This window comes from Bos indicus x Bos taurus, chromosome 20 (assembly GCF_003369695.1).
Source record: "Bos indicus x Bos taurus breed Angus x Brahman F1 hybrid chromosome 20, Bos_hybrid_MaternalHap_v2.0, whole genome shotgun sequence".
NCBI lineage: Eukaryota > Metazoa > Chordata > Mammalia > Artiodactyla > Bovidae > Bos > Bos indicus x Bos taurus.
Genome location: NC_040095.1, coordinates 8419915 through 8447187, shown reverse-complemented (window position 1 = coordinate 8447187; position 27273 = coordinate 8419915). Strand labels below are relative to the sequence as shown.

Genomic DNA, 27273 nt, shown 5'->3' with positions numbered 1-27273 from the left:
ACTGATGCAGAAATTGAAGCACAATACTTTGGCCATCTGATCCGAAGAGTTAACTCATTGGAAAAGAGCCTGATGCTGAGAAAGATTAAGGTGAAAGGAGAAGAGGGCAGCAGAGGATGAGATGGTTAGATAGCATCACTGACTCAGTAGACATGAATTTGAGCAAACTCCAGGAGATAGTGGACGACAGGGAAGCCTGGTGTGCTGCAGTCCATGGGGTCGCAAAGAGTCGAACATGACTTAGCAACTGAACAACAGCAGCTAAGCTTTAAGTGCTGAATTCTATTAACAATTGATAGCATTACTGACCTTTTTAAAAAATAATTTGTCATGCAAGAAGAGGAAGAACTGCCTTATTTGGCAAAACAAATGATATTTTCCCTCATTTATGGTTGGATCCACTTATGACATTGTTTTTATTAGAGATAACACATGTACAAAAGAATGCCATATTATAAATATCTGTCATACTGTTAATGGACCTGTTGTCACCTATTTATTTAAAACAGCACATTTATATTTTGTGACCTTTTATACAGAGAATGTGATCTGACCTGCATTTATAACCAAATCTCTTATAATGAATGATGTACTTTCTTTGAAGTCTTAAGATATCTGCAAATGCTTACTTTGCCTGAGGTAATTTAGAGGAGGAGAGAATGTCATCGCTCAAGTGATTGTTCTATGTATAACCTTTTGGTGAATAACAGGCTATATTATATTAACATAAGAAAAATTTAAACAGATTATGGCCCTGATTTAAATTTTAGGGCTTAGTAATTGATGCTTGTATTTCTTTCATCCAAATTTAGTATCAACATTTATGAGCAAATCATGTGTCAGGATACAAGATGCATTCATAAATTTAATATGTTTATCAGGAAGAGTCATGTTTCTATAACAATATATGTTTATTTTAAGGTATAAAACCAAGGAAAAGAAAGACTTTTGGTTTACCAGGAATAATTAAAAAGGAAAAGGATGCAGAGTCTGTGTAAGTATATTAAGTATTGTCAAAATTCTTTCCATTTTTAGAAATAATATTTTATAAATAGTCTTATAACAATAAAATTTATTATGAATTTGAAAAGAAAAAATTATTTTGGAAATAACTCAAAAGTATATATGGCTAAGGTGTGAAAAATACAGACTTTTCTAAGAACATTTGCCAACCCCTCTAGTTTTAATTAAAAATGTTAACCTTTTATATTATTTTAAAATTTCAAGATGAAAGCTTTAGTATTTTCAAATTGAAACTTCAAAGATGCCTTTATTTTATAAAATTATACATGCATATTTAAAAAAATAAAAAATACAGTGAAAACTAAAAATTGTTCTAAGTCTTAATAACCTAAAAGCAGCACCATGGTCAACAATTCGATGAAAATCTTTCAAGACAACTCTAAGCATATAGGAACTTAGTGATATACGTATACATAAATGGAAAATGTTAAATGGAGGAGAAAAAAGCCATAACACATTTTAAACATTTATATTCATCAGTTTTAGATGGAAGATGCAGTATAAACTTCTTTTACCTTTAAAAAAAATAAATTGGTATACAGAGAAATACAGTTATCATATGTGAAATTAAACTAGTATATTAACTAACTCAAATTTTGTACCTTGGCTACACAGTAGAACTACCTGAGAAATTAAATGTATCTATGCCAGCCTCTGCTTCAGACCAGTGAAATCAGATTCTTTGGGTGTGAGGCCCCAGAAGTTTAGAAGTTTTTGTGTTGTCTTAATATACAATGGGGGTTGAGAGTCATTAAACTATGATTAACCAGAGACAAATTGGAATTAAAGGAACTTTTCTTTGCTTGATTATTCAACCCATTTAGACTGCAGAGACACTAATGCAAAATCTCAAGTGATTTGTTGATCCAGTAACACTGAATGAAAATTTGTTTAAAATCCCTGCTATGCTAGCACAATCAGAAAAACCCTCCCAAGAGTTAATATTTTGATGGACAGTCATATTTTCTATGTAAGAGAACAATTTGTGCTTTGGGTATTCTTGTCTCCTCCCTGGTTATATGCTTATCTGAGTTTCTAACATTCCAAATGTCTGTTTCTTTCCTCCTCCCTAGTGGTATTTTGGTTTAACAAATTAAGACTATTTGCAAAGTGACTTATGCCTATAGCTACTGTCTCTTCTGCAGATGTCTTTTGAACTTTGTGAAGGGGGTATTTTGCTTTGTGAAGGGGGTATTTTGCTAAGGGATGGAACCTAATCTCTTTTATAACATTGGAATTGAAGTCTAAACAGTTGATTTGTAAGTAAATTTTAAAAATGTAGCCAGTTTATCTGTTAGTGACTGTATTATAAATAGTTAATATATATAATTGACAGCTTTCACAGCTGTTCATTTAGGGAGCTTCTAGTATTTTTGTGTATTTCATGTTTTTAAAGTAGTTTTTCATGATCAGTAATTTCCCAATATGATCATTAGGCCACTTGGATATTGGAATATTTTAACCAATAAGAATACTAAGTCAGAAAACTAATGCCTAAATCATTGCATCACTATCCCCATCTTTCAACACTGCTTGGCAGGAAAAATGTTAAGAGTTCACTTTGCTTGAAATGCCCGAGGCTCTTGGCGTGCTTCTTCTCATAGCCTGAAGGCTTTTGAAATGCCAGCAATTGTGTACGAGGGGTCCTGCTCAGAGCTTGGTCTTCCTGGGGCTTCATCTTCAGGTCTCATACTGCATGCTGTGAAGGCAAACAGATAAGTGCTTTACCACAAAGACTAGAGAATTCTGGCTTAAAGCCAGAGAATAAATGGTTTGGAACTTTTACATTTATATTTCAACTTTATCTTTTAAAAAGTAGATAACATCTTAAGTGATTTGATTCGTGCAGGGATTGAATTGATCATTATAGTAGCTTTTCTAGTCATTTCCTCAGAGTATACATAGGTTTTTTTTGATAACAATATTCCTTATAATCTACCAATAATAAGGAAGCCCTTTTTCAGCATTTATGATTTTAAGTAAATATAAAGGCAAGTGGGATTTGCATTTACCCTCGGTGCTCCCTTTTGAATTAAGAGCAGGATAGTCATTTCCCTCTTTTTATCATTCTTTTAGTCTACTCCATCTTATCTTTAAGAAAGTTCTTCATGGATTTTTCTGGTTTGTGCTTGGTCTTTGAATTGATACAGATTACCTGATTATCTTATATTTTAATTTTTTTTTATTTTCTTCATTTAGCTCTTAAAGTGTAATGTCTGCGTTTTCAGACTGTTATTAAAGTGGCAGAATCTGATATGATATTCAGTTAAGTCTATCAAGCCAAAGACTATACCTAATCCACTGCCTTTTAAATAGACACTCTAATTTCTGTTTGTGAATTTGTTTTAGAATGTATATGTATAAATTCTTCTAACCTCATTCTAATGACTTCAATGCCTTTAATTTTATATATTTAGGGCTTTATTTGTTTAGTTGAGAAGCTTGGTGTCTTTTGTTTTAGATTTAAAATAATAGTTTTCACTAGATTATATCCAGATTTATATTTGCTTATCAGTTAAATGATAAAATATCAGTGCTCAATTGCATATTACATTAGACTAGAAACTATTCCAACTGGAAGTCTAGCTGTTCATTTAACATATTTGGAGAAAAGTGGTTTCACTTCTGTATATTCTGCCTTATGGAAGTACTTCAAAGGGAATAAGTTAAAATTTTTTTATTTAAAAATGTTACTGTTGTTTACCAATAAATGTAAATACAGGCTTTTTAAAAGCCAGACTTTCTTCTTTAGGGGAGCTTTTTGTTTGTTTGCTTTTGTTTTTTTTTACCTTTTTCTACCTGAAGGATTAAAAGCCACTAGAAATCCTTGACAGCTTCGTTGATACGATTCATGTGCCAATTCATGGAAAAGAAGTAATTTTGAAAGTTTTAAAAATATTTGTAAGCTTTTGGTTTTATTTTGTCTTGTATAAGTAAAGGGGAATGTCTGAATTTTAAAATCATTTGGTATATTTTAATATTCATGATTTGATTTCTCTAAATACTTTGATGGGGTTTAAATGAAAGTTATGTTTCAGTACCAAAGCAAACACTTTCAATACAGTATATTTACCAGATAGTTCTAATAGTTGTATGTTTATAATGTTTTGTTTGTTTTAATAGGGAATGCCCTGATGCAGATTCACTTGTAAGTAGATTTTATTTTGGTACAAACAGTTTAGCTATTTTCATTAGGAATACTGAGCATATTTGGGTTGAGTTTGTTTGCAGATCTTTCCAAAAAAAATACTAGCCATATTATTAGAGATTCACTATTGAAATTATTTTACAGACGTATTTTTGGTTTTACATTGCCAGATGCTTTCCTTTAATAAATGTAAGTTATTTCTAACTAACTTTGAAAAGTGGACATTTACTTTTAAAATTGGTGTAGAGCCATAGTATATTACTCTTTCTTGGGAAATATGTCAGATATCAAATCTGCCTGTTTTATTTTAAAATGTGCTGTTACTAATTGATTCTCACCTCTATTAAAATACTACTGTATCTGTTCATGTATTTGAGGTTTGTTTAGGAGACTGACATTTTAGAAAAAGTAGCAACAAACATGGTTAGTACTTTTGTGTGCTCTTTATTTTGTGTTTTAAAGAAAATTTGTATGTATTTCTTATTTAAATATATTTCTTCATGTATAATTAAAGAAGACATCAAATGGAGCTCCCTGTGGTTATAATGAGGGAATAGACTTACCAAGTGATGTTAAGTAATGGGTAGACAGATAAGGTCAGATCTGTCATTAGGATTGGTCATTAGACACTGGTTCTGTTGCTAAGTGTAGCAGAGTTAAGCTTTCTCCTTTATTGTTCTTGCTTGCATAACTTGTTTCTTTTGACTCCAAAACATTATGGTCTTTTTCAGCATATTGGCATACCAACATAAAGAACTACATATTTTGTAAAACATTGTGGTTTATTTTATTTAAGATAAAACTCGTATTTTTGTTGCACGTTTCAGCTTTAAGATAAGAAAACTAGTGTTTGTTAATAAATTTATAGTGAAAATAAATTAACTTCTGATGAGCTCTAGGCCTAAAATTATTGGTGTGTGTGGAATTTTAACATTTACTTTCCACTTGCCTGTTTTGATACCCTTAGTTTACTAATTAATGAAAAAGTCAACAGATATGTTTGGCATTTACTGTAGTGCTCATCATGCATTTTATTTCTGAATGATTTATAGCATTTATTTGATGAGTGCAACATTGAATATAAATTTTAATACTTTGTTTTATTTTATATACACACTCCTATAAATAAAATATTTAAAATTTTCTTAGTTTATTGATACTTTTCTGTAATGATCAATATTTAGTAGTTTTGAACTTTAGCCAGTACTTATCTGGAATTAGGGGCTTTAAAAGAGGACATGAAATTCTACTGCTATGTAAGAAATGATTGATCAATTTGATGGTATAGAAATGAATATCATAAAATTAGAAAAAATACACCATAGAAGGATTTGAATCACTAAAAATACAGTTGGGCAGAGTGTATTTGCAAGATGTTTAACAAGGGGCTAATTATTTTCCTTTGCAAAATTTTTATACAAGTAAGTTTAATAAAAGACAAGCAAGTATCCCAGTAGGAAAAGGGCATTAGGATAAAAACAGGCAATTTTAATAAGAATAAATAAAAGGTTGTGGTGAATAATCATGCTGCTGCTACTGCTGCTAAGTCGCTTCAGTCGTGTCCGACTCTACAACCCCATAGACAGGAGCCCACCAGGCTCCCCCATCCCTGGGATTCTCTAGGCAAGAATACTAGAGTGGGTTGCCATTTCCTTCTCCAATAAGTAATGTTATTCAAAATTGTAGTCTTCTTCTGATGCAAATTAAAATGAAATTTCTATATTCACCAATCATACTGGCAAAAGTTTTGATACATGTGTACTGTTGTTAAGACTGTAAACTGGTATAATCTGTCTTGTGCATAGTTTGGCAGTATCTCTCCAAATAAGAAATGTATATTCTTTTTGACTTTGCAGTGCTGCTGCTAGGGCTTTACTGTTATTGCTATAGTCACAGGCATTGTGTGTATGTGCATGTGTGTGCTGCTAAGTCACTTTAGTCATGTCTGACTCTGTGTGACCCCATAGACGGCAGCCCACCAGGCTCCGCCATCCCTGGGATTCTCCAGGCAAGAACACTGGAGTGGGTTGCCATGTCCTTCTCCAGTGCATGAAAGTGAAAAGTGCAAGTGAAGTTGCCCAGTCGTGTCCGACTCTTAGCGACCCCATGGACTGCAGCCTACCAGGCTCCTCCGTCCATGGGATTTTCCAGGGAAGAGTACTGGAGTGGGATGCCATTGCATGTGTGTATTGATATATATATATATATACACACATGTATATATATATATTCTTCATCAAGATATATGCTTATATAGATAAGGAGAAAAGGTAGATAGAGACATGTTTATTTCAACACTGTTGATATTAGCAAAAAATTGGAAGCACTAAAGAAAGCATCAGTTAAAATGGGGATTGGTTAAATTATTAAACATTCACTTGAAGACATAGTCATGTTACAGAGCTAGATGGCTCTGTGTCTGTTGATGGGAAGAACTATGTGGTCTTTAAAATAATTGCTTTTTAAAATATATACATGTGTATATGATATGCATTTTCTTTTTTAAAAAGAATGAGTTACAAGATGTTGAATTTTGGTTACCTTTGAAGAGAAGGATTACAGTAGTGATCAGCAGAGAAAGGAGGCTTTCATTTTTTGTTGTTTCCTTTTATTTATGGCCTCTGGTTTATTTAGGGCTTCCCTGGTGGCTCAGTCAGTGAAGAATCTGCCTGCAGTGGAGGAGACCTGAGTTTAATCTGTGGGTCAGGAAGATCCCCTGGAGAAGGAAATGACAACCCACTCCAGTATTCTTGCCTGGAAAATTCCATGGACAGAGGAGCCTGGTGGGCTACAGTCCATGAGGTTGCAAGAGTCGAATAGGACTTAGTGACTAAACCACCATGATTTATTTATGGCCTCAGTTCAGTTCAGTTCAGTCACTCAGTCATGTCCGATTCTTTGTGACCCCATGGACTGCAGCACGCCAGGCCTCCCTGTCCATCATCAACTCCCGTAGTTTACCCAAACTCACGTCCATTGAGTCGGTGATACCATCCAACCATCTCATCCTCTCTCGTCCCTTTCTCCTCCTGCCTTCAGTCTTTGCCAGCATCAGGGTCTTTTCCAATGAGTCAGTTCTTCGCATCGGGTGGCCAAAGTATTGGAGATTCAGCTTCAACATCAGTCCTTCCAGGGAATATTCAGGACTGATTTCCTTTAGGATGGACTGGTTGGATCTCCTTGCAGTCCAAGGGACTCTCAAGAGTCTTCTCCAACACCACAGTTCTAAAGCATCAATTCTTCAGCGCTCAGCTTTCTTTATAGTCCAACTCTCACATCCACACGTGACTACTGGAATTTCCATAGCCTTGACTAGACAGACCTTTGTTGGCAAAGTAATGTCTCTGCTTTTTAATATGCTGTCTAGGTTGGTCATAACTTTCCTTCCAAGGAGTAAGCGTCTTTTAATTTCATGGCTGCAGTCACCATATGCCGTGATTTTGGAGCCCCCCAAAATAAAGTCTGCCACTGTTTCCACAGTTTCTCCATGTATTTGCCATGAAGTGATGGGACTGGATGCCATGATCTTAGTTTTCTGAATGTTGAGCTTTAAGCCAACTTTTTCACTCTCCTCTTTAACTTTCATCAAGAGGCTCCTTAGTTCTTCTTCACTTCCTGGCATAAGGGTGTTGTCATCTGCATATCTGAGGTTATTGATATTTCTCCCAGCAATCTTGATTCCAGCTTGTGCTTCATCCAGCCCAGTGTTTCTTATGATGTACTCTGCATATAACTTAAATAAGCAGGTTGACAGTATACAGCCTTGACGTACTCCTTTCCTGATTTGGAACCAGTCTGTTTTCCATGTCTAGTTCTAACTATTGCTTCCTGACCTGCATACAGATATCTCAAGAGGCAATTATGGCCTATTTGTCACCTTTTTGTTTATGGCTAGTCTTACTGTAACTTAAATGTCAGCTACTTTGGTAGGGAAATATCCATCATTTTCTTTTCCTTTCTTCAAAGGTCTATGTATGTAATTTTAAAAAATTATTTTGAGATACAGATCTTTTGAAAGTTGACGAACTGTAAATTGCTCTCTTCTTTTAGTTTTAGCTAATTTCCCCTCTCCAGAGAGATTGAGAAATATACCGTTGACTTGTGAGCTCTTATCCCAATATTTAAAAAAAATTACTACCACCACTATCCGCCAACTGCCTCTAAGGTTGTTGACTAAAGTTACCTGCTCATTTCTTTTTCTTGTACTGCTTTTGACTTAATAGTTTGCTCTAGCAGTATGGGGCCCTAATATAGAAACCATGGATTGAATGGACAAAGGTGTAAACAGGTAATGTGTAAGTTTTTATCAATATCATGAATAGTTCTAGCATTGAAAACCTTATACAGTAAAAATTACTGCTATTTTTTAAAAAAAACACATGCCAAGAAAGCATTTTATTTTTAAATAATTGTCAATTTATAGATCATTACAAAGATAATACAGAGCAGTCTCATGTGCCTTTCATCTTGCCTCTCCTGATGGTAACATCTTGTAAAACTTTGGTACAGTAACATATATAACTAGAATATTGATACTGCTGCTGCTGCTGCTGCTAAGTCGCTTCAGTCGTGTCCAACTCTGCAACCCCATAGACGGCAGCCCACCAGGCTCCCCCGTCCCTGGGATTCTCCAGGCAAGAACACTGGAGCGGGTTGCCATTTCCTTCTCCAATGCATGAAAGTGAAAAGTGAAAGTGAAGTCGCACAGTCGTATCTGACTCTTTGCGACCCCATGGACTGCAGCCTACCAGGCTCCTCTGTCCATGGGATTTTCCAGGCAAGAGTACTGGAGTGGGGTGCCATTGCCTTCTCCAATATTGATACTAATACAGTCAAAACAACATTACCATTAAATAAGGATCTTTTTTTCCCTCATCTATTTAACCCTGTCCTAGTGCTCAGATCCCTGGAATTTACTGATCTGTTTATCACCTCTATATGTTGACCTTTTCCAGAATGTCAGATAAATGGGATCCTATAAGATACAACTTTTTCAGACTGGATTCTTTTGCCCTAGGAATATTAGATATGCATTTAAGATTTATTCATATTGTTGCATGACTCCATAGTTCATTCCTTTTTTGGCAGTAAAGAGTATCACTGTATAGATGTCCCACAGTTTACTTATTTACCTATTGAAGGATATTTTGCTTGCTGCTTCTTTTAGGTGATTATGAATAAAGCAGCTTAATAACATTTGTGTGCAGGTTTTTGTGGGAAAATAGTTTTACTATCAAGTGGGTGAATACCTAGGAGTGTGATTGCTGGATTTCTGGGAGGATCTTTCATTTTAATTGCCCCTTTTCTGTCACTTTTCTTCTGATACTACCCTCCCCCCCCAACCACCTCTGGCAACTACTAATCTTTTCTCCATTTCTATAAACTTGTCATATCAGTAATGTTATTTAAGTGGAATTGTATTGTATGTAACCTTTTCAGATGGACATTTTTTCACTCAGCACCCTTTTCTGGAGATTATTCCAGATTGTTGCATGTATAAATAGTTCCTTCCTTTTTATTGCTGAACAGTATTCCACGATGTAGGTATACCAAAGTCTGTTCACTTATTGTGGGATATTTAGTTGTTTCCAATTTTTGACTATTAGAAATGCTACTTTGAACAATTGTATACAGGTCTTTGTGTACATAAAGTTTTCTTTTGACACTGGTATTTTTCTTTCTGAAGTCTATTTTATTAGTATCTAATAGTGAAATAGTCACTGTCATTTTTATTTTTTAAATGAGTATTTCCTGGTGTATATACTTGTTCATTTTCCTTTCAACCTACCCCTTTTTGTTTATTTGAAGTGAGTTTCTTATGGGTAGCATATGGGTCATGTTTTTTTAATCCATCCTGTCAATCTGTCTTTTGATATATATGTGTATAGTATATTAATATGTAATGTAATTATTGACATGTTGGGGTTTGTCTGCCATTTAATTTTTTGTTTTTGTTCTTACCTGTCTTTGAATTTTGTTTTCTTTTTCCTACTTTTCTGTGGGTTATTTGAACCTTTTGTTTTTAGAATTTCACTTGGATTTATAGTTTGGTTTTTTTGTTTCTTTTCTGAAGCATATCACTTTGTATATCATTTTAGATGGTTACTGTGGGTCACTCTCCAGTGTCTTCAGATGGATGTTTTTGTTTATTTTGACCAGAGTTTATTGATGTAATTTGCAGGAGGTTGATTCAAAGCAGTTTATTTGGTCTTATAGAAAACAGCTCTGTATTATTTTAAATTAGTACATTGTATAGTATAGTGTATTGTAAACAAATTTTAAAATAGGGTAAGTAGCAGATCCCACATAGAACCTCTAGGAGATTAAATATCTGCTATATTTATAGGGTATCAAGAATACAAATAAAGTATTTTGAAAAAAACTTTTTCATTCTGATTTTTAATGAATCCACATTTGGCAAGGTTTCTTTAAAGTATCATTTGCATATTATTTGCACTTTAAGTATTATTTGCACATTAGCAAGCAACATACAGAACTCAAAGAAAGTGCTCTACTTCTGGGGTCATAACTACATCACTTGTCATCTTTTTGTCTATGGAATCTGCTCTTTACCTTATATTAGATATTTCACTTCTAAACTTTAATCCAGTCTGTTAACTCACTGCTAGCTACATTAGGGAGAAGGCAATGGCACCCCACTCCAGTACTCTTGCCTGGAAAATCCCATGAATGGGGGAGCCTGGTAGGCTGCAGTCCATGGGATCACGAAGAGTCGGACACGACTGAGCGACTTCACTTTCACTTTTCCCTTTCATGCATTGGAGAAGGAAATGGCAACCCACTCCAGTGTTCTTGCCTGGAGAATCCCAGGACGGGGAAGCCTGGTGGGCTGCCGTCTATGGGGTCGCACAGAGTCAGACACGACTGAAGCGACTTAGCAGCAGCAGCAGCAGGTACATTAGAATCTAACAGGCACAGCACAAGGTTTATACAGTTATAACTTGGAAGCTGAAACTGTGTAAACCTTGTGCTGTGCCTCTTAGATTAGCAATCCCTCATGTTTCTCTTGATGAGCTTCAACCAGTGATTGGAGGAAGACTGGGAAACTTTACCAGGAGAAATGATATAGGCTGTCCTCTGCATGCATGCTCAGTCGTATCCGACTGTGTGACCCCATGGACTGTGTGTAGCCCACCAGGCTCCTCTGTCCATGGAATTTTCCAACCAAGAATATTTATGTTTGTTGCCATTTCCTACTCCAGGGATCTTCCCCACCCAGGGACTGAACTTGTGTCTCCTGCATTAGCAGGCAGATTTCTTTATCACTACATCACCTGGGAAGGCCATTGGCTGTCCAGTTACATACAACTGGTAAACCCTGGTTTTTCTTGGCAGTCCTTTTTTCCTCCCCATTTTCAAAAACTTTTAATTTGGAAATATAGTCTAACCTCAAAAAATACATATACAAGAGTAAACTAGTACAAAGAACACTTGTATACCTTTAACGTTTTACTACATTTGCATACGTACATGTGTTTTTAATATTTTTCAGATCCATTTGAGCATACATTTTATAGTCTTTAGCCTAACTACAAAAGCATTTTTAGAGAAGTGACCCTTCTGTATCCCTTCTGCTTCATTGCCCTTCCTTCTTTGGAACCAGCTTTATTTTATTTATCTGTTCAGTATTTTTTTTAATAAAGATAAACATATCTATATGTTAAATTTTAAATTTCCTCATCTTTCTTACTTAAAAGGTAGTATACTATATATGTTCTCTTGTACTTGTTTTTTTCAGTTAGCAGTATTTCCTGGAGGTCTCTACATATCAGTTCATAAAAACTTCTCATCTTTTTTGTTTTTAAATACCTGCATAGTACTTAATTTTGTGTATACACCTATAATTTATTCATCTATACTTGGACACGTTGTGCTTTCCAAAATTGTGAGTTACAGATAACCTTATTGCATGTATATTTTTATATTCTTGGGGGGTATATCTTCAGAATAAATTCCTAGAAAAGGAACTCTTGGGTAGAAGAATAAGCATGTAAATATTTTTATTAGATACTGCTGTTTTTCTCTCTGTGTGAATTGTACTATTTTGTATTTATACCAGCACAATATAAAAGTACATTTCTTCACAGCTTTGCCAACAGAGTATATTTTCAAACTTGAATTTTTATCCAGTCTCATGGGTAAAAGATGGTATTTTAGTATAGTTGAAATTTTCTTGGTAGTCTTTTATTTATTTGTTTTGTAATTTTGATATGTATTTCCATGTACTCAAGCTGTCAGTCCTCTGATTTTACCTCCTCTCTTCCATGATACACACAATCCCATGCTTTTATTTCTTCATTTTGAAGATTTGGGTGAAAAGTTGGTTGTTCGCAGAACTGCTGGCATGCCTAGTGGAACACCTGTTCTCTTCCTTTCCGTGTGTATCCTGTTTGGTTTGCAGTGCTCTTCTCTTTTAGACATCTTAAGTATGGAGTATCATTAGAAGCTAACTAAAAAGACATAATTTCCCATAGTGTTAGTAATTTTGTTAATCTCTTGATATTTGATAAATTATAGTAAAATCCCTCAGTAATAGTTAAATTAAGACTGTTTTGATAACCTTTACTGTTTTTGCAGTTGGAGCCATTGTTAAAGTTGTTTTCTTTCCCCATAGAACATTCCTGATGTGGATGAAGAAGGCTATAGTATAAAACCAGAAGCAAATCAGAATGATATCCTTTTACCATCTGGGTATTCTTGTGGATTGTGTTGGCATATATAAGTAGACAGTTATAACAAAATAATCTATTGTTTAATAAAGACTTTAATTTTTAATTGTAATAAAATGTGCCTCTGTGTTCTTTATTTGATATGTTATGAATAAGTTAGTAGTTATATTTCTGGTAAAATCCATCTTACCTTTTAAAGTTTTTTGTTCCTTTTTATCAATGTGTGAAAAACTGGTTGTGCACTAAGATAATGTAAAAACTCGATTCTTTAACCAATACTCACATACCAAAGAGAACCATTTCTACTCATCTAGTGATTCTGATTCTGAAGATGAAGAACCAAAGAAGTATCGGATAGAAATCAAACCTGTGCATCCAAACAACTCACATCACACAATGGCTTCCTTGGATGAATTAAAAGTGTCTATAGGAAATATAACACTCTCCCCAGCAGTATCTGTAAGTAAGAAAATAAGCAAGTTTCCACTCACTATATAGAAGCCTTTGGGTTTTGTTTAGTAGCTTATCTACCTGTGTCTGGATAGTTTCTAGTGAAGTCACTCAGTCGTGTCCAACTCTTTGTGACCCCGTGGACTGTAGCCTACCAGGCTCCTCTGTCCATGGGATTTTCCAGGCAAGAGTACTGGAGTGGGTTGCCATTTCCTTCTCCAGGGGATCTTCCCAACACAGGGATTGAACCTGGGTCAAAGGACTAACAAAAATTAAAAATCACTTAGTGAAAGAAAGTGAAGTCGCTCAATCGTGTCCGACTCTTTCTGACTCCATGGACTGTAGCCTACCAGGCTTCTCCTTCCATGGGATTTTCCAGGCAAGAGTACCGGAGTGGGTTGCCATTTCCTTTGCCAGGGAATCTTCCCAATCAAGAGATCGAACCTGGGTCTCCTGCATTATAGGCAGCCGCTTTACCCTCAAAATCACTTAGTAATAGTTAATTTAAGCATGTTGGATGAGGAAATAATTTATTATATTTTTAGCTTTATTGAGTATACAGTTTATAATCTTTACACAGGCAAATGAGTTTGTGAGTTTGGCTTAGTTTTGTTTCCTTTTGAATGTGTTTTAAGTGAAAGCATGGAAAATACACTATTTTTGCCATTGATGTATTTTATAAATACTACTATATGTCTCAGGCAGAATTTTGTAAACTACAGTATTAACCTTTTCCTCATCTGATGTTAAAGTCTTTCATCCATTTTTTGGGTTTGGTTTTTTTTTTGGTAAGCTTTATTGTAAAAGGGAATTCCATTAAAATGAATCTCATGATTAAATTGTATCTTCTTTTTTTTCCTGTCACTGTAATTAATGGTTGTTTTCCATAATTTTCATACTGGAAAAGGCACAGATAAGAATTCTTAGTTGATAGTGATTAATTCCTCAATTCTGAGATACTGAACGATAGGTTTTGAGACAGAAAAACAATCAACATAATGGATCTTTCTAATGATGTCATACTTTTAAATTCAGAAATGTTAAACTGTGGGGAATAAAAGTATGTCTTAGAATGTCAAGTTAGTTTATCTGTACATACTTATTGTGGTTGATATTAAACTTACTGTTCTTGATAATGGAGAATAAAAATTCTCGCCATTTTGTATTATTATTTAATTGCAGATTTAAGTAGTTTATATGTATTTGTTGGAAAAAGTGTTTTTCTCCCAGTGTCATCAGTTCAGTTCAGTTTAGTCATTCAGTCATGTCTGACTCTTTGCAACCCCATGGACTGCAGTATGCCAGGCTTCCCTGTCATCACCAACTCCTGGAGCTTGCTCTAACTCATGTCCATTGAGTCAGTGATGCCATCCAACCATCTCATCCTCTGTCATCCCCTTCTCCTCCCACCTTCAATCATTCCCAGCATTAGGATCTTTTCCAGTGATTCAGTTCTTCGCATCAGGTGGTCAAAATATTGGAGTTTCAGCTTCAGCAATCAGTTCTTCCAATGAATATTCAGGACTGATTTCCTTTACACTTTTAGAATTTGAGAACTGTTTTTTCCACCAAAAAGATATTTCTGAAGTGAGGTTTTATTCTACCATTGTTATTAATACCAAGGTTAAATCATGGTGCATATATATATGAAGTAGGAAGTTGTAAAGCCATTAAAAAGTTTTATTGTGTAAGAGCATAAATAATTTAAAATATATATGTAAATAAAAGCCTAGAGGAAATAAAATATTAATCATCTTTGGGTAGGGAGATAATTGATGCTTTGTGCTATTTTCTTTTTTTTAAAAGGAATGTATTGATTTCATACTCAGAAAATAAGTAATAATCAGAAAAATTAATTATTAATATCAGGTTTGAAAAGAGGCTCTTGAGAGTATATTTTGTTGCCTAGTTTGCTTATCTAGCTTAAATTGTTTTTTCCCCCAACAGTGTATGTCTTTTAAGTATATATATATAGATTTTAGATACGATTAAGAAGGGAATAGACAGATTGTTAGAGCATAAAAATATATTTCAAACTCTGAAATGAATACTGTGGTTTTTCTTTTTCCTTTTTTTAACACTGTTTTTCTTTTTCTTTCCATGTACTACTAGAGACACAGCCCAGTAAGTGCAAAATTTTATATTTTTATTTATTGACCTAAAAAATCATTGTATATTTAAGCATTGATTTTCAAAATACTTGCTTTTAGATTAGCAAGTCATAGTATCTTGCTGTAGATACTAGTATTTTAAAACATTTCATTTTATTGAATTATTTAAAGGTACACATGTTATTTTTGATTATAAAACAAAAGGTTTTTTCTGTAATCTCTTTAGCTAAATACAGTTTATAATTGAGCAAATATATGAAAAACTTAAAATTATGTTCTCAGTGTTAACATTTTATCAAGTAATTGTATTACAAACATTAAATTATTTGTTTGATGGCACTTGGTTTTTGCATTTCTATTTTAGGTGCAGATGAATCGGAATTCATCTAGTAAGTTTGACATTTAAATTGGTTATTTTAAGTCTATTAAAATTTATTAGAGAATTTGCTAAGCTTGTAGCCTAACATACGTAGTTGTAGGAATGGTCTTTGCTAATCATTAACCATGACAACAGACTATAGAAGTATACCTATTTTGCAACAGAAGACAATTTATGTGTATTATTTCTTTTAGTTTTAAGATGTGCTTTAAGCTTTAATACATGACTACCACATTTTTCATAAATCAGCAAAACCAAAGAGCAGCTTCTGATTAAGCTTATAAAACAGTTAAACTATCATAACTCTTCATGAAGCAGAAGGCGCTTCTGAGTTTTAGCTTGGTCTTTAAGTCATATCACATTTATAGTTTCTATTATAAAGTTTTTAGTATAGTAACTTAAATTATACTACAAATGATTTGGGGATGGTAACATCATTTGCAGAATCATGAGTTAAACATAACAGGAATCGAACCAGGGTCTCCTGCATTGCAGGCAGATTTTTTACCAGCTGAGCTATCAGGGAAGCCCAAATATAGCGCACATTGTGGGAAAAACAGAGCTGAGCAGCCCACACCAAAGTTACGCAGTTTTGTGAACAGTGCCTAATAAAAACCATGACATCAGTCGTAATTAAAAATTCTAGCACAGTTCAAAAGACCTATTCTTAGTAAATACCAAACTAAAAGTAAGATTTCATTAATACTTTTAAAAAATAAACGGTAAGTAGCTTGTTGATAGGGGATAGGAAAAAGAGTATAAACTCAGTTTCAGCAACTGAGTTATGAAGATGAGGGCAAAGTGCAGAAAGATAAAGAACACCACAGTAAACACTTTGAGGCAAAACATATGGCTGAGAAAAGCCAAATGGGAGAATGTGATATGAATGGGCATTATGTACAATGTGGAATTATTCCACATTTGTTATTGTTTAGTCGCTAAGTAGTATCCAACTCTTCTGTAACCCCATGGGCTCACGAGATTCCTTTGTCCATGGGATTCTTATCCAGGCAAGAATACTAGAGGGGTTTCCCATTTCCTTCTCCAGGGGATCTTCCCAACCCAGGGATTGAACCTGTTGCCTCCTGCATTGGCAAGTGGATTCTTTACCACTGAGTCACCAGGGAAGCCTGTTATTCCTCACAGTTTGCTGTAATTACCCATGCTGATGTGTTCTGCATTCATCAGCTATTCTTGGTGATGCAAAACATTAAGGTGCAGTGAAAATTGCTTATGAACCAACAGAACTTTTGCTTTACTGATGCTGTTCCCCCAGGTACCAGTTGCTTATGAAATGATTCATGTTACAAATGCAGAAGGTAGAAAAATAGACTATCTCATAAAGAGACTGTTGTTCCAGTTTGTTACAAAAATTTTATTTTTAAAAATAAGGTGTTCTTCAAGAGTTAGTATCTACTTTTGGTCAATAAAATAATCACTAATAATATCTTAGAGCTTGAAAAGTGCTTTCATGATTCATCAGTTAAAATTGTTGAGTAGTACATACGCTTTTAAACATCTGTTCTGATTTTTAGAGTTGCATCCCATATTTTTTTATGAACAGCAGTTTAACAAATATGATGGTTTAGTTGACTCAAGTTATTTCTTATCAAAGATACTAGAGATAAAGGTTCAGCAGAAATACAGCTCTTATTTTAATATTCTTAAATGGTAGAAAATTTGTAAAAGGATTGTTTTCCTTTTCTTCATGTGTGTGTGTGTTATTATCAGAATTTAAAAGTTGATCTGTGTGTAGTAGTTCTCTTTACATTAAAATATTTTATTGGATTAATTTTTTCATAATATTTCAACTTTTTAACTAGGTGAAGAGTTAACAAAATCAAAGCCGTCTGCTGCATCCAATGAGTAAGTTTTACGTTCAAAATCTTTTGTAAATGACTTTATTTTTTAGAGAAATTTTAGGTTCACAGCAAAATTGAGTGGAAGGTACAGAGGTTTTTGCATATACGCTTTGCCTCCACATATGCCAAACCTCCCCTGCTATCAGAATCCACCACCAGAGGAGCATAGTTACAATTGATGAACCTCTGTTGACAAATTGTTAACACCCCCAAAGTCCATGGTTTACATTAGGATTCACTCTTGGTGTTGTATGTATCCTGTGAGTTTTGACAAATGGATAATGACATGTGTCCACCATTATAGTATCGTACAGAATAATTTCACTGCCCTAAAAATCCTGTGTCTTCTACCTATTTAATCCTTTCCTCCCCACTACATTTAAATTTTAAGTATCCTTTTTTTCTTCCTAGAGAGTTTTACTTTCTCTGTAGTTTTAACTCTAGAAGACTGTTTATATTCATCCCATTCCCTAAGCTGTGAAATGTCAGAGTTTTTAGATGTTTTAAATTATTTCTCATTTGACAGTATTTATTTCTATGATAATTAGAAAAACATTCATTCCACTGTATTTGGCTTTGGGATCCTCACTGCTTTTGTAAGTAAATGATAGTATCCCAAAGTCATGCACGTCTATTTGTTTTTAACTCTAGTTTACATTGGCGTGTAGCTGATTACCAGTGTTGTGACAGTTTCAGGTGGAGAGCAAGGGACTCAGCTACACATGTACATGTATCCTTTCTCCCCCCGACTCCCCTCCTGTCCAGGCTGCCACATAACCCTGAGCAGAGTTCCCTGTGCTGCACAGTAGGACACTGGTTATTCATTTTAAATACAGCAGCGTGCATGTCTATATTTCAACTAGTTATTCTCATGGAAATTCTCTCACTTTTCCTTCAATTTTGATTTTGTAGACTGTATACTTTATGAACCTCAAAACTAAATGTTTCAATTAAGTTGATAAAGGAGAGAAGACGTGTTGCCAGTTGTTCTTAAAAAGAAAAAATATTTTAAGCCTGTGTTGCATGGGTTTTTTCCCCTCACTTCTATATTAGTAAGAATACTTTAAATATTTATTGCATGAGTAAAAGTAGACTTAATTAAATGGATAGTTTGAAACGGAAACTTCCGAAGCTAAGCACTAATTGAGCACACCAGTGGTATTCATTTGATTTTTCATTTTTAAAGATAAGTTGTTTAGTGTTTTAAGACTGTTTTCAGGAATCATTTATACAATTATGATTCTGTACTTTATCATAAGTGTGTTTCCATATGGGTACCTGTTGAGATATTAGATCTCCACTTACAAGTGATTGTAATATTTTATTATCGTGGGCCTGTTTTCTCAGATTTCTAAAAAATATTTTAAATAATGGTAGTTTGATACATTAAATTATTTTAAAGTGGGGATCAATTTTATTTTTTTGCATAAATACAATTTTTATTTGTCAAGAATATCTCAGTAAATTTGGGAAAATTAGTTTAAAAAGGGGTACAAAGGTCAGGTGTTCAGAATAGAGATTAAGCATCTTAAAAGGGGTATGACTAAAATGAAAAAGAGAAACATTTATATAAAAGTTTGTATTAAAGTGAAGAGCCAAGATTGAAATCCTGAGAGTAACTAGTTTGGAGGATTCCAAAGGTTAGTGGAGGAAAATCTTTGGTTATGCAGCACATGGAGGTTTCTGAAACGAAAATGTTCATGCTCTTGATTTTGTAGTTAGTCTTGGTAACCTCTCATAAAAAGGCATGTATGACCCATACATCCAGTGGCCCAGGCAGGGATTACCGAGGGAGAAATTCTGCCTGTTTATGATTTACTACAGTGGTCAGACCGTTGAAGTTTGTAGCGTCATTTATATACATAGGGCTTAAGCCACCACCCTGTACTTAAAAGATACTTTTTAAAAAGTCCTTTACCCCCTTTCTTCATCAACTTACAAAATTTCTATTTGATTTCATGTCACTTAAGAAATTTCTGTCCAAGACTGGGTTCTAGATGTGAATTTCACAAATCTGACACTGCCATAGAGTTAGCTCCGTGAGTTTAGGCAGCTCTTTTAGACTCCCCATGCTGCTTTTCATTTGTAAAACTGAAATTAATTTCCATTCTGGCAGCTCCTATGATTATTAGAATATAACAAGATTTAATTTGTAGGGATTAAACTATTCTCACTTAAGAACTTTACATAATGTTATTGTAGGGTTCTGTTTATAGCAGTTAATACAGTTTATTAAACCTATTTACCTGCTAATTAAGTTCTTCATATATTCAACTGGCAGAACATCCAGTTCTTTGATCATATATATTGCTGTTGTAGTTCTTTCTATGAAATGTATTCCTAGATTTTATAACTAATAAAATGCTCATTTGCTAAAATGCTTCTTTTTAAAATGTTGTGATAGGAAAGGGACCAGTGATTTACTTGCTTGGGACCCCCTGTTTGGACCATCTCTTGATTCATCGTCTTCAGCTTCATTAACTTCATCATCGTCATCAGGTAAATATATTTATTTTTTTAAACTGCAGCAGTTATTTTTTCTAACTGATTTATCCATTATTTCAATGTTGTACTTCACTATCAAAAATTTAACTTGTCCTCTGATCATATTGCCATATAAAAGTAATTGTGTACTGATTTGTTAATTTACATTAAAGACCATATGTCTTTAAAGTAAAAATTCATCAAAAACCAACTTTTTTTCCCTTTGTATATCACTGCACAAATAATAATTTTTAGTATTCAACTGTGTGTTAATATAGATGTGTGTTATTGTGTTAATATAACTAGTGTATGTTATATATAACTAGTAATATATAAGATGTGTGTTAATATAACTAGTCCATTCTTGATGTACATTCAAATTGCATCCAATTTTTATTGTTATGGACATTAATAGATAAAACAGATTTTGTCCACACGTCTCATATCTTTATAATAATTTATCAGTACAAGATTTAGGAGTCACAAGGTATGCCCATTGATGCTTATTGCCAAACTGCTTTCCAGAAAGGCTTCAGCACTTCCCAAGAAGTGCATGAAAAGAACTTAATGAATGCATTTTAGTTAGTCTTCTGGAAAGAATATATTAAATTCCTCTTTTCTTCAAAATATAAAATCCCATTAGTCAACAATCAAAGCATGTTTAATAAAACCGCTTGTTCAAAAACAGAAAATAAAATCACTTTAAGTTGATCTTCAAACTTCTTTGGGATTTCAGAAATGCCATACAGTATTTAGAGTTAAGGAAGTGTTGCATGAAGTCCTTTTTATTGTCAGTATTTTATATATGAAAAAATTAAAGTTCAGAGATGATCAGGAACTTCTCTAACACCGTATAACTAGGAAACGAGGCATAGATTCAAACCTGGATTTTACTAATTCCAAAATCTTCATTCAATTCATCATACTCTGGCAGATAAAACAGTAAGTTACACTGAAACACTTTGCTACAAATACTAAAATAAACACTAGTATTTCCAGTTGGATTGTTTAGAAACTAATGTTTTTTAGTTCTAGAAATTATGTGGATTTTAGGCAACCTTAACTGAAAAATTGAGAATTTTGAAGAGTAAGAATCAGTCGTTAGATAATTGAACATATTCTGAAGTGGCATTATAGCCTTTCTCATTTGGCTTTTGTTTACTGTTCAGTTTTAGGAAACTAATCTTACTAATGGATCTTATAAGTAAAATAATTGTATAGGAAAAACTGAAGTTGTATTAAGGTCTTAATCAAAATTCTCACATTGTCTGTTCTCACAGAGGTTTCCGCCATACAGAAATTTCTTCATAATTCCACCATTGTTTCTGTTTTCTTTAGCACAGTCTCTCTCTTTTCAAAAAATTGCTCTTTTCCTCTTGCTACCGTCTAAAGAATGTTTTGCCCATATTCCTTTCAACTTCAGGTAAAACAAAAAAATGATACTTTAGTTGTCATTTGATGTTGAGTGGGTTGGGAGTGATAAAACTTTGTTTTTGCTTATTTTAAAATTTATTTTGATACGCTTTTTAAAACCTTCCTATTAAGTCTAAAAAATACTATATTATTTTCCCTTCAAAGAATGTTAGTGTTGTTGAAAAGAGTTATTCTGCTGTGCAATAATTATTATTAGGTCTTCACCCATAATTATTATTAGGTCTTCACCTGGACAGGATATAATTATTGATAAAACTGATGAATACATTATGATGATTCTATTTCATAAGACTGGCTGTAAGTGAAATTATTAAATAGGCATTTTGTCTTAAATTTCCTTCCACCTCTTTTTGCAGTACATGTCTCCCTTATTTTAACATTGTCTACACCATTAACCCATTTTCACGTTAGAATGGGCCAGGTTGTCAGATTATTCCCTCCTCTCTTTTGTCCCCTCCAGAATGTTAATTCATTAATGACTCCATCTCAACTAAACTAGTCTAAGAAAATAATTCCTATCAGTTAGTAACTGATACATTAAACCTTTCAGTGTTTTGTATTTAAAAAACATGCTTGGAGCTTGGTACAGAAGTGTTTTCAGTTGCTTTTTCTACCATATAGATGTTATATATGTATAACTTACATACAAATTTATACATAATAAAAACATGTATATAAAGTTTAATATAAATATCTCATACCTGCTTCCCCTTTGATAAGTGCTAGTATAGACCATCTCAACTCCAACACTGATTTCGCCTGTCTTACTCCCTGTGACAGTTTTAAGTTTTATTGCTTGTTGAGGAACACAGTACCCAGCACCATCACTTTGACACCTTGTCAAATCTTTTAGACTTTTACGGACTCTTAGCATTACCTTTTGCTCCTCTGGGAAAAAAAAAGAATAATTCTGGCTTTATATATTTTGGGGCCTTAAATTTAGTTTCTTATTCTTGTAATTATTTTCTGCGATGAATATAAAGTTTGAGCTCCTTATCTTGTTCCATGTATTATTAAAATTTTCTGTTTTTGAGTAATTAAAATAATACTACCTGAAATAAGAACTATTTGCCTATATAGATTTATATTTTAATTTTAGAATTTTCTTGTTGCTTCTAGTTTTCAGTTGCTTTCTTCTGTTGCTGTTGTTCTTAATGAACAAAATAGGAACTCCGCTTTTCTCTCCCAGATTGATTTGTCTGGGCGTGTGATAATTCAGTGTTAACTTGAAACCAGGTCAGATTTGGGGTCTAGAAAACCCATCACCAGACTATTCCACCAACCCTCTCTGCTCTCCTGCTGTGATGACGCCACCAGGAAGCATAAAAAATTTTCTTTTGCTTCATGGTTGCAAAGTTGGTGGATTTCCTTTACTGAGGAACTTGTTAAAATTACTAGTGGAGCCCAGAAGGCACTCGAGATTGCCTTGTAAAGCTGAATGAAAATACTTTCAGGTTCTCTGGTGCTTTGGATAGATTTGTTTATAATTTATGTATTATAACTTACAACTAATAGATTAATTTGTAACGGTGAAGACAATGAATATTGCTGTTAGTTTTTCTCAAAAAGCAAATTCTGATTATTCGAAGAAGTGGAACTTGACACTCCTACCAGGCTTGGATTGAATCCGTCTAAATGCCACTTGTTCTGTATTCACGTGTTAATACCTCTGCTATGTTAAGCCCTCTCACAAGCGTGAAGTAGCTTGAGTGTTGGTCACTGCTGGTTTTGTTGATAATGAACACATCTTTAAAGTAAATGTGTCATCGCACAAGGAAGTATTCCAGCCCTCAGGTTATTTCACATTTTTTCCAGCGTTCAGCTTACAGTAAGGGGGCAGCATGAAAGAACCGGTGCTGACTGGAAGATGGCAGCTGCTAAACTTAATTTCTCATCAGGGTTCTACTGTTTTCTTCAGGCAGCCTGAACTGTGCTTGCATCTTTTATCTCTCCATGTGATCTGCTTTCTAGATAATTCTGTGCCCCCATGCATTTGCTTTCACTCCTATGTAACTGCCTTTTTCTTTGGGTCTCTTCCTACCACCTCCACGCTCCCTTTTACTCCTCCATTGCTGACTAAGAGTTCTCAGCTCTACTGTTTATTTTTCTGTGTGCGTACTCAGGCACTTTCTTATATTTTTAGCTTGGCGCGTTGTAAATGTACAGAAGTTACTGAGATACATTCTTCAATCTAAATTACAGACCCACTTCTTAGAGTGGACCAAAGGAATTTGAAGGGCCTTTTAATTAAGGATTATTTAAATGTATTTGCTTCCATTCTACATTCTTGCTTTGATTATGCTAATACGTGTGTAACTTTTGATAATATACGCTTGAACTTTATTCATTAATTTCTGTCATGCTGAGAGTTATTTTTAATTAGGACTACTAAGATTTGTATTTCTGATTTTTAAAACTGCAACATTTGCAAATAGTGGTGAAAAACATTGAACACTAAATTTATGTAGGATTTAGGAAGTTAATATATAATTTTCTGTGTTTGCCAAAAATTAATTATAGTGATTTGGGGAGGGTTTTTGTAAACTAATAAGATATTTTGATTGTCACCAAAAAATGGCACAGTGTGGTTCAACTTAAAAGTGAGATTACAAGTTTAATTAAGGTAGATATTTTATTTAGAGTTCATGTTTTTACTTTGAAGATGTTGCTTCAAAGGCTTGTTCTTACATAAGTGTAAAGTACAAGTATTGGCAAGAAACTAAAGACCTTAGGCCTTAAATTAGTTTACTTTTACCTTCTTATTAGGTTTAATTTTTATATGTATAAATAATTGAAGCTAATATAATTTATAATTGTCAGTTTTATTGAAAACTTAATTTTTTTCAGGAATATTATTGGTAACTCTGAGAAAGTCATATTTGATAGACTCCCAGCATTTCACAAATAGCCATAATTACATTTGAAAGAAAAAGAACTTCTGAAAAATGAGCTTTGAATCCTAATGATTCCTCTGTCATGGAATGTTTTTATCTAAGGATTGCTATGTATTAATGGTTTTCTTCAAATCCTCTTTTTCCACCCACCAGCCAGGCCCACAACTCCTCTTTCTGTAGGCACCATTGTCCCACCTCCAAGGCCTGCTTCCAGACCAAAGCTTACTTCAGGCAAACTCTGTGGGATTAATGAAATAGTATGTACTCAGTTTTCTTTTTCATTATAACTGTTTTGATTTAATATGCAAATGATATTTTTCTGTATGTTCCTTTACTGCTAAATCCTTGGCATTTTCTACTTAAGTCTTCACAGTATAGAAAAATTTTCCCTGCTTTACTTCATCTTTTACTTGCCAGTTTAATTGCCAGAATTAAATTTCTAAGTGTCAAGCTTAATCTTTTCCCCTGATACACATCTGCAGTGTTACCCCATAATCCATGTATTGAATGTTTTAGCTGAAGTAAAACAGAACAGATTGAAGGAAAGAAGACTAGTTTGGGAGAGTCTGACTGAATAGAACCCAAATAACTGGGGACAGAAAGTGTCTTTCACCTCTTTGTATCTAGTACCCATGACTTGACATGTAGTAGGCACTAAGTAGGGAGAAGGTGATGGCACCCCACTCCAGTACTCTTGCCTGGAGAATCCCATGGACGGAGGAGCCTGGTGGGCTGCAGTCCATGGGGTCACTAAGAGTCGGACACGACTGAGCAACTTCACTTTCTCTTCACTTTCATGCATTGGAGGAGGAAATGGCAACCCACTCCAGTGTTCTTGCCTGGAGAATCCCAGGAACGGGGGAGCCTGGTGGGCTGCTGTCTGTGGGATCGCACAGAGTCGGACACGACTGAAGTGACTTAGCAGCAGCAGCAGGCACTAACTAAATACTTAATTCACATAACTTTATAAACAGGAAAGGGTTGTTTTTAATTAAGCTCAGTATTCCATATTTTAAAGATGAAACACCTCAGGAAGTGTTGGTAATGTATTATTGGAACAGTTAGGAATTTGGAAGGAAAAAATCCATTCACCAAGTAAAAGATAAATGGATTAGAATCATATTTTTTGTATTTGTTTTTAACCAGAAAACTGGAGAGACAATAGAATTAAGATTTTCTCCTCTGAATGGGGCAAACTTTTCTCAGTAAGGAGGCATTACAATGAATTATAAGGAGAATGTAGACAGGTTTATAAATGCCAAAAGTGAAGCAATATTTAGGAAGAAAATACTTGCTTCAAATGAAAAAAAGAGTTAGTGAAAACTCAGATAATACTAAGACCTCCTCAAACTAAATCAGGCAAAGCTAATATAGACAGCTCGTAAGACAGAAATGCCAGTTTTGTTTTTATCTATAGCATTAGCTAAAATATTTAAAAATTTATTATTTTTCCTTCTCCTAAGGTTCATCGATTCATTGCTGGCAAGAGTGCAGAAAAATATTCTCTTATATTATTATAGGCAATGGGGTAAATTGAGTTACCCAAATAGGAAGCAGTTTGGCATTATGTATGAAAAGCTTTCATACTGTTTAATAATTTAGCTTCTGAGAATATATCTTAAGTACGCTTTTTAAAATACAGAAAAAGTTTTATATACATTACAGAAAAAGTTTTATATACAAAGATTCTCTTGACAGGATTATTTTAAAATAGCCTTTTCAGCTCTATGGTATCTAATTGTGAGTTTTAAGAAACACAATAAATTTGGTTTATTAATAGTATGTTAAAACTAATCTTACTTGATACCTAAAAATATTTTCTGATAACTGGGGGATTGTTTGAGCATTTTGGTAAATGACATTTCGTTTTTAAGCCCAGGCCATTCAGCCCACCTGTAACTTCTAATACCAGCCCACCTCCTGCTGCTCCATTAGCACGGGCAGAAAGTTCTTCCTCTATCTCATCTTCTGCTTCACTAAGTGCTGCCAATACTCCAACTGTAGGTAAGTAAGTATCACAGATTGCATGCAAAAGTTAATGTCCAAAATATGATCAGGTTGATTGATGGTAGTAAAGTTTTAACATTTGACATTTTGGTTTTTGGAAACACACCTGGCATTATCAAACTAATAATGATAGTTCCTTTTCTTTTTCACATTTTATATTATCTGAATAGAGAATTTTAATCATGATTAGCACTGTTAAGAATGCATCAAACTTATAAATTTTTGACCAATATAAATATAATTGAAGGCAGAATATGATGCAGTACTTTCTACTGTGAATTGATATTTGCATTCCTAAAAAAATTTGTTTTAAAAAGCAGTTGACTCTGAAAGAAAGAGGGCTTTGTGCTTGCAGTGTGATCCTTGGACCTGCAGCATCTGTCTGTATCACCTGGAAACTTAATAGAAATGCAGTCCTTTTAAGTTAGAAACTGTGAAGTGGGGCTAGCAGTCCTTGAATAGGCCTTCCAGGCCATTCTGATGCATCTTAAGTTTCAGAATCCCAACTCTAATTAAGCTGATTTAATTATACCCAATTTGATTTGTCAAAACTCAGAAGAAATGCATCTTCTGTGTGTATCCAATATAAAAATTGCATGAGTGGTACAGGCTGAGAAAAATGATTTGATTTCTAAATGTCTGAACATGGTGTTACTATTTTATTTTATATACCTTTGTGAACAGACTGTTTTTCCCATGTTTTAACTTTATGTGAATAATATATTCAATAAGTATTTCTGTTTGCTGTAATGGGCACTTTCTTTTTATATTTTGTTTGCATATGTGGTTTT

At 34.0% G+C, this 27273-nt stretch overlaps 1 protein-coding gene across 1 annotated transcript in view; it reads left to right on the top strand.

Annotated features, from left to right (window-relative positions):
* The window catches only part of FCHO2 (FCH domain only 2), a 126046-nt gene that overhangs the window by 72776 nt on the left and 25997 nt on the right, over positions 1-27273 (top strand). The window contains exons 10-19 of the mRNA XM_027520554.1: positions 922-994; positions 4147-4171; positions 12807-12864; positions 13145-13320; positions 15424-15435; positions 15787-15811; positions 17625-17667; positions 20068-20162; positions 24629-24732; positions 26350-26479. Coding sequence (XP_027376355.1) covers positions 922-994; positions 4147-4171; positions 12807-12864; positions 13145-13320; positions 15424-15435; positions 15787-15811; positions 17625-17667; positions 20068-20162; positions 24629-24732; positions 26350-26479 — 741 coding nt within the window. The remainder of the gene's footprint in view (positions 1-921; positions 995-4146; positions 4172-12806; positions 12865-13144; positions 13321-15423; positions 15436-15786; positions 15812-17624; positions 17668-20067; positions 20163-24628; positions 24733-26349; positions 26480-27273) is intronic.